Source organism: Dermacentor variabilis, chromosome 1 (genome assembly GCF_050947875.1).
Source record: "Dermacentor variabilis isolate Ectoservices chromosome 1, ASM5094787v1, whole genome shotgun sequence".
Lineage (NCBI taxonomy): Eukaryota > Metazoa > Arthropoda > Arachnida > Ixodida > Ixodidae > Dermacentor > Dermacentor variabilis.
This window is the reverse complement of record NC_134568.1, coordinates 81622833-81635095: the sequence shown is the minus strand read 5'-3', so window position 1 is coordinate 81635095 and position 12263 is coordinate 81622833. Positions and strand designations below refer to the sequence as shown.

Sequence of the window (12263 nt, the reverse complement as noted above, 5' to 3'; positions counted from 1 at the left end):
AAATAAATAAAGTAAAGCAGCAGAATAAAAAAAGAAAATGAAAACAGGGTAGCGACTGAGTATATCCTGTAAACCTCTGTGGTATACGTGGACAATGTTCGTGTGACGGCATGGTGCCATTTAAAAACAATTTCGCTTTTCCCGTACGCTGGAAACAAACTGTGCCTACGCCAAATTTGCATTAAAAAAAGAAAGAAAGAAGTCTATGATTGGAGTACCCGTTAATTCTAGCGACGCATTTCATCATGTTTACCTATCCCCGCAGAACTTTATTACTGTCATGGATTCGTTGAGACTGGTGCTCTTTAATTGCTCCGGAATAGCCAACTGCAGATTTCCATGAATGAATTTGAATGAAAGCCCCCTGTCCGCGATCTTTCTTTTCTTCGTCTGCTGACAAAGCTCGTCGAAGCGGAAAGAAAGCGTTTCGGAGGGGGGGGGGGGGGGGGTCACACGGAAAAAGAAAAAACAAACAAACGCAACAAAAAATCAGACTTGCCTCAACGCCAGTGTACTTGCAGAATAGTAGCGAATATTGCGGCAAGTCCAAGTTCTGGAGCCATACGTCAATATCGAGGTGCGGCTTGCCCCCGGGATCCACAGACATAACGGGATCGAAACCTGCACACACAGAGATAGGGAGCCAGCTCAGGACAACAAAAACACAACTGATATGTCAAGTTACAAGAGATGCAATAAAGAAAAAAAGAAAAAGGAACGGGGCGGGGGGGAAGCGCTATTTAGTGAGTCCGACAAAAAGCTCAGAACAAAAAGTGAAAGCGTCCGTACAGTTTCTGATTTTTGTACGCAACGTCATTGCTGTATTCGTTCGATTTTGTTTTGTCACTGTAATAAAATCAGAACGGTTTGTTGCTGTCTCAACAGCATAGGAAGGCATACCACGGCGATCAATTATGATCAGCCGTTAGTCCCAATCGTTGTATAATTGTGTCGGAGCATCCGATTACAATAAATGTTTGCAACATATTCACATATCCTTATGGCACAACAGACGGTACTGTGGAATTACAACACTGCTCATTCTCACTCAGAAATCGATCCAAATCAGATCAGCCCAAATTACGGGGCTTAACGTCCCAAAGCAACACTGTGGGTATGAGATACGATGTGCCGGAGGACTCCGGAGTGATACTGGCCAGCTAGCGTTCTTTAACGTGCACATGAAGCTAACTACACAGCGCTTTTGCATTCAAACCCCATCGGAATGCGGCCACTGCGGCGGGGACTCGAACCCGCTGCTCAACCAGCCGCTGACCCAGTGCCGCAGGTAAATCCGTTTTGTGTGAGCCATTTCGCATTCGGGACACTATGTGTGCCCGACGGCTAAGCGCACGAAGTCCTTGCACGGTATTAGGTGGTTGCAGTGGAGGAGAATGGTAAACAATAGGTGAAAGACAGAGAGGTTAACCAGATTAAGTGTCTGGTTGGCTACTCTGCACAGGGGGATGGGGCAAGGGGCAGAAAAGATAAGAAACCATGAGAAGATTAAAAAAAAAGGAAAGCGGCAGTTCGCATACTCTATAATTTTTCAATGAGCCCCGTTTTATTTAAAAAGCGTACTAGCGCTTATAAAGCAGTCCAAGCCGACGTCGTCTGGGATCAGGGTTCAAGATTTCTGGCTTGATGGCAGTTCAGTATTGTCGAGCGTGGTGTTGAGGAAGTTTCTTCGTGCATTGAAACGATGACAATAACACAGAAGGTGCGTTATTGACTGTTTGCACCCGGAAACTTCACAATCTGGACTTGTCGCCATTCCGATGAGGTAGGAGTACGCATTCGTAAAACCTACTCCAAGCCACAGACGACAAATGAGAGTTACCTCCCGCCGTGGTAAGTCATGCGGAAGGCGGAGCTTCAGGGAACGAAGGCCCAGGGAACGAAGACGTTGGTTTTTAGAATCTGCCGAATTCCACTGGGCCAACGTAAGCTTGCGAGCAAGCGCACGGAGCTTTCCCGCTGCGTCTGTTTTTGACATCGGCATAGTGACGCAATCGTCACTGTTATGTGAAGATCGAGCGGCTGCGTCTGCTTGCTCGCTTCCAAGGATACTACATGACTTGGCAACCATTGAAATACGATGTCATGTCCTTTTTCAACTGCCCGATGGTAAATTTCTCGTGTGTCCGCGACAACTCGTTCGTGGGTTCCAGGGCGTATTCCGGAGAGCAAACTCTGGAGGGCGACCTTGGAATCGCAGAAGATGGACCATTTCTGTGGCGTTTCCTGATTGATCAATTGAAATGCTGCAAGTAGAGCTGCAAGTTCGACAGCCATCGTTGATGTCAAGTGCGATGTCCTGAATTTTATCCCTGTAGATTTTACTGGGACAAATACTGCAACTGCTGAACTAGAGTGCATGACCGACCCATTGGTGTAAACATATAAACGGTCACTGTGGACTTCATGTAGTAGTAATAATGCTGCTGACGGCATTTGTGCCTTCTTCTTGATACCTGGAATGGTAAGTCGTACTCGAGGTGAATGCAGATACCACAGTGGCAACGAAGGCCATGCTGCTTAGAAGTAATTAGATGGTAGCGATGCTCTGTGAGTAGTCACGAGATGACTGAAACTCGTATGAGCCCTAGTTGTTGTCAGCCAAACAAGATGGTGAAATGGTATCCTCGCGACATGTATAATGTGCACTCGTAGATCGTCGACTGCTATGTATGTTGTTATAGGGCGGTCAAGCGCTATGGCGATTGTGGCTGCTAATGATGCACAATTAGGGTGGCCGATGCACGTCCTTAGAACTTGTGCTTGTATACTCCTAAGTGCGCGAAGGTTCGTTTTACTTGTGCTTGCCAGCACGGGCAGACTGTATCTTAGGAAACCCATAAGTAATGCATGGTATTGCTGCAGCAACGATTGCACAGATGCGCCCCAAGAGTTCCCGCCGATGAACTTGAATACATGGGCTATTGCAGTCAACCTCTTCTTCATATATGAAATATCTGGCATCCAAGACAAATCACGGTCGATGAAGACTCCTAGGAATCGGTGCTTTGTTTCGTAAGCAACTACATATCTATTTATGCGTATAACACATAGAGTCATTGTTTTGCGTGTAAATGCGACTAATCGGCACTTTTATGAGGATAGTTCCAGGCCTTTCATATGCAGGTAAGACGTTTGTGTGACCGCCTTCTGCAGTCTCGCTCGCATCTGCGTACGTGTCACGCCGGACGCCCAGATGCAGATATCATCTGCATAGACGGATATCTGGACCGCCCTTGGCAATGACCCAACACGGCCTAAGAGCATGGGCCTTAACTCTCCTCCTTGCGGAGTGTTACTGCGGAGTGTTACACCCTTACTGGTTAGATGGTGGGCTGTAATTCCATTCTCGGTGTAAGCACGAAGAAAGACCTATCCTCCAAATACGTAGCCTTGAATCCAGCGCAGCGCACGGCCACCAATGCCCATATAAGTTAAAGCACCGAGGATTGCTTGGTGTGCTATATACATTATCATATACGCATTTGACATTAAGAAACTTCTGATTACGTAAAGAACCAATGTCACGGTATGTGTAGGCCCTCTCACACATTCGTCCAAATAGCTTAAAATAAAATAAAGAAAGTGCTCAACGTCACCCGAATTAGATGAAAAGAAAGCTAGACGCTTACTGCTAAGTGCGCGTTGTGTTTGTTACTAAGGCTCGATAAAATTTTTTTAACCAGATGAATAGCCGTAGTACAGAAGACTAATAGGCTAGCTGTGGCGATCGGCGCGCACGATATGTAAAAAGGACTAGAACTACTGTCTTGCGCAAGGAATTCGCTCATCATGAATGGTCTCCAGTAAAGTGGACAACATGGCGTTTACTAAAAGAATGACCTTATAATGTGTGTGTTTTGCTAGGACTTCACGCTCGCAGTTCTTCTCGTTATATGCTGCCAGATAATTGGAATAATAATTGCACGCGGAGTGCTGATTTAAACACGGGAACCAGTAACAAATAAGCTTCTGCTGTACAAAATATTAAGACACAAATGGTTCATTTGGCTTAAGTAATGTTAATCGACTAATGTTTTGGAGCATATTAATCCCAAGTAGACAATCGACTAAACTAGAAAGGTTCACTTAGAAATTGCCAGCAGGCACCATCACGAATTAAGGCAGTTTAATGTCGGCATACCGATTGTACGCGGAGCAGAATGAGTGTACCGAAGGGTCCTGCAGAAGAAAGCCGTTCGCCGAAAATGATGTGCTGAAGGTCGAGTCGTGTGCAGAAAAGCTTCAGGCTACATCGTCGTGCCCACAGAACGAAGGCGTGCCCCCTCAGAAAAGCTCTTCTGAGACCACAGCGTTCCAGCTTCTCCAGCCGAAAATAAAGGTATTTTTTTCTCGAAGCCTATATTCGGTATCATGGCTGCAAATGAATTACCATTAGTGCCTGCGGTAAACTTTTAGGCATGGCCTCGTGGGCAGGGTAGAACGGCCCTACAAAGTGCGGCGTATTGACGTGACTGCTGGTGTTACAGAGCATAGTGAGCCGACAAGCGTCTCTTGGGAAGCTAGCCGAAAAACTGGAGAAAAGAGAGAGAGAGAGAAGGCTAGCATTAATTTACGGTTGTTGCGCTTTTTGCTTGTGTCTTCGTGAACGGTGCTTTACCATAAACGTTTACTTGAAAAACTGGCGGCAGATGGCTCCTGATCGAGTAGCCAGGGGCACAGCCTGTGCCGTAAAGCCATACGGCACGTCGAAAGGCGACACCACCACGGCGTTCGGTAATAAAACAGCCAGGAAGAGGACTGCTGCGCGCTTTGGTATGTCCAAGTTTCCGGAAACGGCACATTTGTTACCGAGTGAAGACAAAAAAGAAAAAAAAGATGAAAACAAGGCAATCAGCGCGTTCTGATGCACTTCCTGTCGTGCAAGCGCGGTTGTGCGAAGGGAAGGGTCCGTTAACTGCGGATTTAGTTTTGTGCCTCAAACTGAGCAGCTGAACAGCCTGGGTGTCACTGTACAGTAGATAAGAACGATACGACGGCACCACGTATAGAAAGCTGCCCTATCGGGGAAAAGTGTACGCAGAAAAGGCGCGTGCTCTCAGCTACAAACCCTAGACTGTCAAATATATATATATATATATATATATATATATATATATATATATATATATATATATATATATATATATAGAGAGAGAGAGAGAGAGAGAGAGAGAGAGAGAGAGAGAGAGAGAGCACACGTGCAACGCACACACATGAACTTTGCCTATGGAGACATGGTCGAAGCATCGCCCCTGAGCATCGAATGCCATGTTCTCGTCAGGAGGCTTCACGTCGTTTAAATACAAAATGCACCTTATAAATGTTACTTGGTCGCGGCCTCATGGACAGGATTGCATCATCACTGAACAAGGCATGAAAGTGATGGCCAACGAGTTTATGACATCTGGAAGCAGAATTTTTCACGTAATGAACATACGCATAGTTCGTACATAATATTTGACCAAAAGCTGAAGGACAATTCAAGAATTTGAAGAATGCCGAAGGCCAAAATTCAAGGAGGGAGAAACAAACCTTATTCGTACACATCCACTAAAAAAATAATGAATAGCTGCAATTTTTTGAAGCTAAGCAGATGTTAAGTTAGACACATGCTTCGAGTTCTTAAGGTCTATTTTCTAAGGTTACTTTCCCATTGCAATGATGTAAATTGTCTTCTAACATGACGGTTAGTAGTGTCCGACTTAAGCCAAATATACTTGTGTTAATGACAAATGGCTGAAACTTCCCTTGCAGAGCCTGGGACACGAAAATGGAGCCATGATGGCTGCTGTGTTAACGGACTACCAAAACAACAAAATGGTGACACGGCATGGCCGCTTGATCTGGCTAGGTATAGCCACATTGCAATCGTTTAGTAACATTCCTAAGAGGAAATAATATGGGATTGTTTCTCAATAGGCAGGGTCCATGGCATAGCCTCTATGCACAGTTCACTACGTTGAATGTGCAAAAGTGGCCCCCAGTCCCACTTTTCAAGGATGTTCAAGGAATTCAAGCAGCACATTTATTTTTAAGGAGTTTTAAGGGCCTTTGAATCTTTTACCAAATTCACGGGTTTTCAAGGATTTCAAGGAGGCGAACGAACTCTGGAACTTACGTTTACGCATGTTTATGCTAATTCTGCGGCTTCGAAGCGCCCCTGAAACCTAGTTATGTCGTTCTCGTAGTCAAAGTATACAATAGTAGCCAAATGATGAAAGCACAAACGTGGGTTCGTTAGAACTTTATTTGCATGCTGGCCACGTGTCAGTGAGGCCACCTTTTACTGACACTTCTCTAAACACGAGATCTACATCGTTTCTTATCCATAAAGGCAGCTGCGCGGCACCGTTAAATATCTGGAGCGCCGTGAAGTTGCGCGTACATGAAGACCACCGCAGATTGATAGATGAAAAAAAGTTAATCTGTTGAAGGCTAAAAAAAAAGAATGATAAAGATTACAATGATGTAATGTACAAAATCTACTACGAACTGTCAAAACGAGAAATGCTGGAATTGAAAAGTCTCTCTCTCCGTCTCCCAAATGAGCAAGTAAACACTGTTATTAAGCACCATGGACAACGTACTTCGATAGTTACACTAAGGCTTAGTACAGAACGGCAACATGTTTCACGGCAAAAATTCAAGGCATATGAGGGTGTCCGCATCTAGATCTTTACATGACCTTGCGTATGCAAAGAGTATTCAAGGCCAATGATGTCAAAATTGAGACTCCAAAGGGACATCTTAACACAGCAGTCGAGCATGGAGGTGGTGCACTGAGTACTACTCATTTGTGGAATAGGACCGTTTGAAAGCGTTTTTCTGACAAGTTCTTTTTATGTTTCTTGTAATTTTCTAATTTACTGGTATCCCGATCTACGTTTGACGCGCAGAGCCGGTTTCACGAGTGTGAGACTACAGGCTTTATAGGAACTGGGAAATGATCTCTGAAAAATCAGAAAAAAGAAAACAAAGAAAACTCCAGCACCGCTGCGCCAGAGCCACGGCCGGTCTGGAGCGCAGGAGCGCAAGAGCGCGTCTCGGCGCGCGCGCAGACCGCCCGTGCCAGCGCAAAGCGACTTCCGCCACTACCCGACAGATGGCGCCACCAAGTGTGGCAGCTCCAGCAGTTAAAATGACCCAAAGGACAGGAGGACGATCGGACGAGCTGCTGAAACGTCCGTTTGGAAGCCACTGCGCTCTTGCCCGTTCTGTATAAACGGGAAGCTGTTGTCAATAAATTGCGCCATGCGGCATTAAATACTATTACCACAAAAGAGTTTGGCCTCTCAAAAACTGCTCAAACGCTAGGGGACACCTGCACGTTTTCCCATTGACCGCGTAAGTTGGATTATCGTGTTTTATGTGGTGTCTCGTAGGGTAGGCGATTTTAATGGGAACGACATTTTGCTTTATTTTATTTATTTCGAATAATGCCACTATAAGTTGAGGACATAGCATGTGGGCGATACACGTGTTACAAAGTGTTAGGACGTTACGAAATTTCTCCTAAACAGAGCTTTCCAAGGACCATCCTAAACTTAGAGATGGTGGTGGTGGTGGTGGTGAGTTCCAGCAGCAAGCGGGTTTAGCCTGGCAATCAAAACCGGCAATTGCTTCGCCCGAGCGTCTCTTATAGAATCGCTGTGGTGCTTCGCCACATGTCCATCAGACCAGAGAGAGAGAGCAAGAAAGAGAGAAAATGATGCATAGAAAGGCAGGGAGGTTAACCAGAGGTAGTACCGGTTGGCTACCCTGCACGGGGGGAAGGGATAAGGGGGATAAAAAGAGAAAGAGAGTGGAAGGGGGAGATATGGAGAAAGAGAGACGAGCAAGAACAAACCGCGTACACTACAGAGCGGTAGGGGGCGGCGTTCTTAAAGGGACACTAAAGGTTAATATTACGTCAATGTGGACTGTTGAAATACCATCCCAGAAACCTCGAAACGCTTGTTTCGTGCGAAGAAGAGACTTATTTTAAGAGAAAATGCGCTCTGAAGCATCCGCATACCTCTAGCGCAGTTCAAATCACCCGCCCTGCGATCCAGGAGTGTTGACGTCATGGTCCCATAGTGACGTTGCGCCGTCGGTGAGTAAAACGGCTCCCGCAGACGGCGCTACGGCTTTTCTGCACAAAACGCAAACGCGCGGCCAGAAACAGAGCCAAGACAGAGCCGACAGCAGCGCGAAAGCGGAACTATAGTGGCTAGCGGAATGGAAAGCGCACGACGATAAGCTGGTTCTTTATTTTATGACGCCAACTTCGACGCTCGTTGCAATGGACGACCCTGACAACGACACACTGGCTCGCGATGCTGGGCTCGAGTTCAGCGATTTAAGCGCTGATGAAGGAGACCTGCTGCTGAGGGCTCGCGCTGCCGGCGTCGTTGCGTACTACTACGACGGCAGCCTGCTTTGAAAGGCACTCCACGCGACTTCAGTAAGTCGGCGTTGAACTCGTAATCCTCTGGACGAAATTGCAGCGAGCACACTACGTGATTTTTCGGCTTTTTGCTAGCGCGCTGTGGCAGAGGTACGGCACTTAACCACTTCGAACGGAGAGGTTCACTCGTTAGCACACAGTGATAAGTAACGTTGGATTCGCCGCTGCAACTGCCCTTGGCCAAGTTCCGCGGACCGTTCGCGCATCCCACGACATCACATGGACGTGGCATTCTCGCTGCTTGTTCCAAATACAAGTTTCGCGAGCCAGCAGGACCACCGCAGCACGACGCGATAAAGAAACAACTGAAACTCCAAAGCGCGCGCGGCGCGAAGTCGAGCGCGCAGAGTCGAGCGAAAACGAAGCCTTTCGCTCACCCGGCCATACTACCCAAGGGTAACCTCAAAATGTTTTTTCTTAGAATCGAATAGCAGTAGACAAGTATCATTTTCTTCCGTCTTATAATCTGATGAAATTATCTTTTTAATTCGAGTAGTTGAGTACTAGTGACATAAATTATGAGGAGTGCCTTCGTCATCGGGCTAGTACCGGAATGTCGCTGGGGAGTCTGAAATCGTGTCATGCATTTACCTCAATTTCTCGGTTACTAAAGCTCTGTTCGCGATTATATTGACGCCTTAGACGTTGTAGAGCATTGCTTTATCACTTTAACTTGACTTTATGGTAACCTTTAGTGTCCCTTTAAAGTCTATCGTGAAGCCCCGTAACCGCGGGAACCTTAATAACGCGAGTAAGGGCTTCAGCGCGGATGTTCTTTGGGAGCATTGACCTAAAGCTTTTAGTCCTGACAGTGGACGATTGTCCTGCTGGAGAGAGACCAAGTGATAAATGAAAGGCAGGGAGGTTAACCAGGAATGAGCCCGGTTGGCTACCCTACACTGGGGAAAGGGACCAGCCTCTCTTAAGAATGGTATAAGGAGACGTGAAGTTTCTTTGCGGGCTATAACTGGTCCTTCGGGGAACACAAGGTGTTGAAGGCACGCATGCGAAATGTACTTTTATTGCAGATTTTCAAGGAGAGCGTCCCTTTCATCTTAGAATTTTGGGCACGACCACAAAAAGTGTTCGATGTCTCCTGTCTGGTCGCATGTCGTGCAGTTCGGAGAATAGATACGCCCCGTCTTAAATAACCATAATGTGTACTAGCAGATCCTGTCCTTATTCGATACAGAAGTGAGGCTTCCTCTCGACAAAATTTCTTGCTTACGCATGACATATGTGGTGGATCCCAAAGTGACCCAAAGTGATTTCGAATGTCAGATTTTTAAAACTTGATTACCCTTTAGGCCATTCACTTTGGGAGGATGATGAAGCGTTGCTGCGTATGCAAGAGCATCAGCTTTTTCGTTGTCAGCAATGCCAATGTGGGAGGGAATCAACTGAAACTTTTGCTTGTCCTTTCATTTTTTTTAAATAAATTTTTTTCCTCCTCCTCCTCCTTTACTGTGACGCATATGTTGCCGAGTTCTTTCACGAGGGCTAGTGATACGCGCGGGAACTTGATGGACGCTAGGCCACGGTAGAATTGTTGCAACGCGGCCTTTGAGTGCGTAAGGAGAACCACGTTCTGTGGAGGCAAAGTATTTGGTTTGATCAGCAGCTATTGCATAGCGTTCCACAACTGTCCACGAAGCTATACTGTCCAGACGGCCAGACCAAGAACTTAAGAAGTCAACATTTTAATTTATGCACAGTGTGCACACACAAAAACGAAGCACAACTACCGGCACCAGGATTGCAACCAGTTACCAATAAATAAATGTGCTCCTAAACAGCTTTCTAGGCAAAGTACATTGTAAATAATAATAATAATAATAATAATAATAATAATAATAATAATAATAATAATAATAATAATAAACATTTTACAATCACGTGCTCAGTTCACACACAGACGACAACACGTTTAACTGTGAACGAAGAAGCACCTAGGATGTACAACGTGAAGCATAGCTCCAGCGAGCAATGTCAAAGGCAGGTTTGAAGACAGAAAAAACAGTAATGCGATTCCAGTGCGTCAAGATGGCGCCACCGACGATATTGGATATTTCCGCACCTACAGGCCAATGTTTTCAACATGAAGCAACTCGTCGGCAGAAACTAATGCGGTCTCTACAAAGAAAAGTGGATAACAAATCATCACTGAATAGACCTGCAATATGAATCTGCGAAAAAAACCACCCACAGTCAGCCACAGTTCCCCATGAAAATTTCGAAAGAGATTACCTTCACGTTTTTACACAGATCTGCAGACTAACGGCATAGCGTATCTAGGAGAATTCTAGCGAATTTACCTCAGCGTTGAGACCCCGTGTGGCGCTGGTATGAATGAGACGAGAAGAGAGGAGACTAGGCGGGGTTGGCGCGATGAAACGAACGGACACAGCGGTTATCGCGACGCACTCGACAAGGTTACTAGGCGCGGTGGCAATGCGCGCACAACAGCGGCAGGTGCGCCGCAGTTATTTGACGTACCGCTAACGCGACCATCTGGGCGTCCGCAGCGGGCGCGCGTGCTCGGCCCCCGCCTGCGCCGCTTGCGTCGGACACACGGCGGGCAGATGTGCGCGCAACGCGGGTCTTCTTACACGTCTTTACTATACGCACAAGCACACGCGCGCGCCGTCCGTTGCACCCGTATATACCTGCTGCCGAGAGGGTGGCCAACACATTTGCGCAGTCATTTCAGAGGAGTACTGGTTCCTTTTGCAGGTATAGCACATGCTTCTCGCGCCACTGAGCGTTGTCTCAAATTTCAGCCCACATATTCAGAAGGCGCACAAATTTCGCCATCCGCGTGGACAATTCCAGCCTACAACGCGACTTCCGAAAGCTACTAAACGACGAAGTCTATAGTCAACAAATCACCTCACGTGAATCGCGCCCTTTGGACGTTAGTTCCTCCGACGCACGCTTCTCACTCGTCTTTCCCTGGCGGTGTCTACTAGAGGGAATCCCGCTATGATTACTGCGACCGATCCAACAATTCCGATTTCGAAAAGCTATTTTCAACGCCCACATCTGCTCGTAGAGGAGAGCAAGTATAGCTCATTATCTTTATTTCCCTGCTTTTAACATCATCATCATCATCATCATCATCATCATCATCATCATCATCAACCGCCTGGTTACGCCCACTGCAGGGCAAAGGCCTCTCCCATACTTCATCCAACTACCCCGGTCATGTACTAATTGTGGCCATGTTGTCCCTGCAAACTTCTTAATCTCATCCGCCCACCTAACTTTCTGCCGCCCTCTGCTACGCTTCCCTTCCCTTGGAATCAATTCCGTAACTCTTAATGACCATCGGTTATCTTCCCTCCTCATTACGTGTCCTGCCCATGCCCATTTCTTTTTTTTTATTTCAACTAAGATATCATTAACTCGCGTTTGTTCCCCCACCCCAATCTGCTCTTTTCTTATCCCTTAACGTTACACCTATCATTCTTCTTTCCATAGCTCGTTGCGTCGTCCTCAATTTAAGTAGAACCCTTTTCGTAAGCCTCCAGGTTTCTGCCCCGTACGTGAGTACTGGTAAGACACAGCTGTTATAAACTTTTCTCTTGAGGGATAATGGCAACCTGCTGTTCATGATCTGAGAATGCCTGCCAAACGCACCCCAGCCCATTCTTATTCATCTGATTATTTCAGTCTCATGATCTGGATCCGCAGTCACTACCTGTCCTAAGTAGATGTATTCCCTTACCACTTCCAGTGCCTCACTACCTATCGTAAACTGCTGTTCTCTTCCGAGACTGTTAAACATTACTTTAGT

At 46.4% G+C, this 12263-nt stretch overlaps 1 protein-coding gene across 5 annotated transcripts in view; it reads right to left on the bottom strand.

Annotated features, from left to right (window-relative positions):
- LOC142579923 (breast cancer anti-estrogen resistance protein 3 homolog) overlaps nucleotides 1-12263 on the bottom strand; it is a 266747-nt gene that overhangs the window by 78112 nt on the left and 176372 nt on the right. For 3 of the 5 annotated variants that reach the window (XM_075690612.1, XM_075690599.1, XM_075690619.1), the window contains one exon: nucleotides 500-621. In XM_075690612.1, the coding sequence (XP_075546727.1) occupies nucleotides 500-621 (122 nt within the window). Of the gene's footprint in view, nucleotides 1-499; nucleotides 622-8035; nucleotides 10264-10782; nucleotides 10932-12263 lie in introns of those variants that run through there. The other 2 variants (XM_075690626.1, XM_075690604.1) reach the window with 2 other exon arrangements.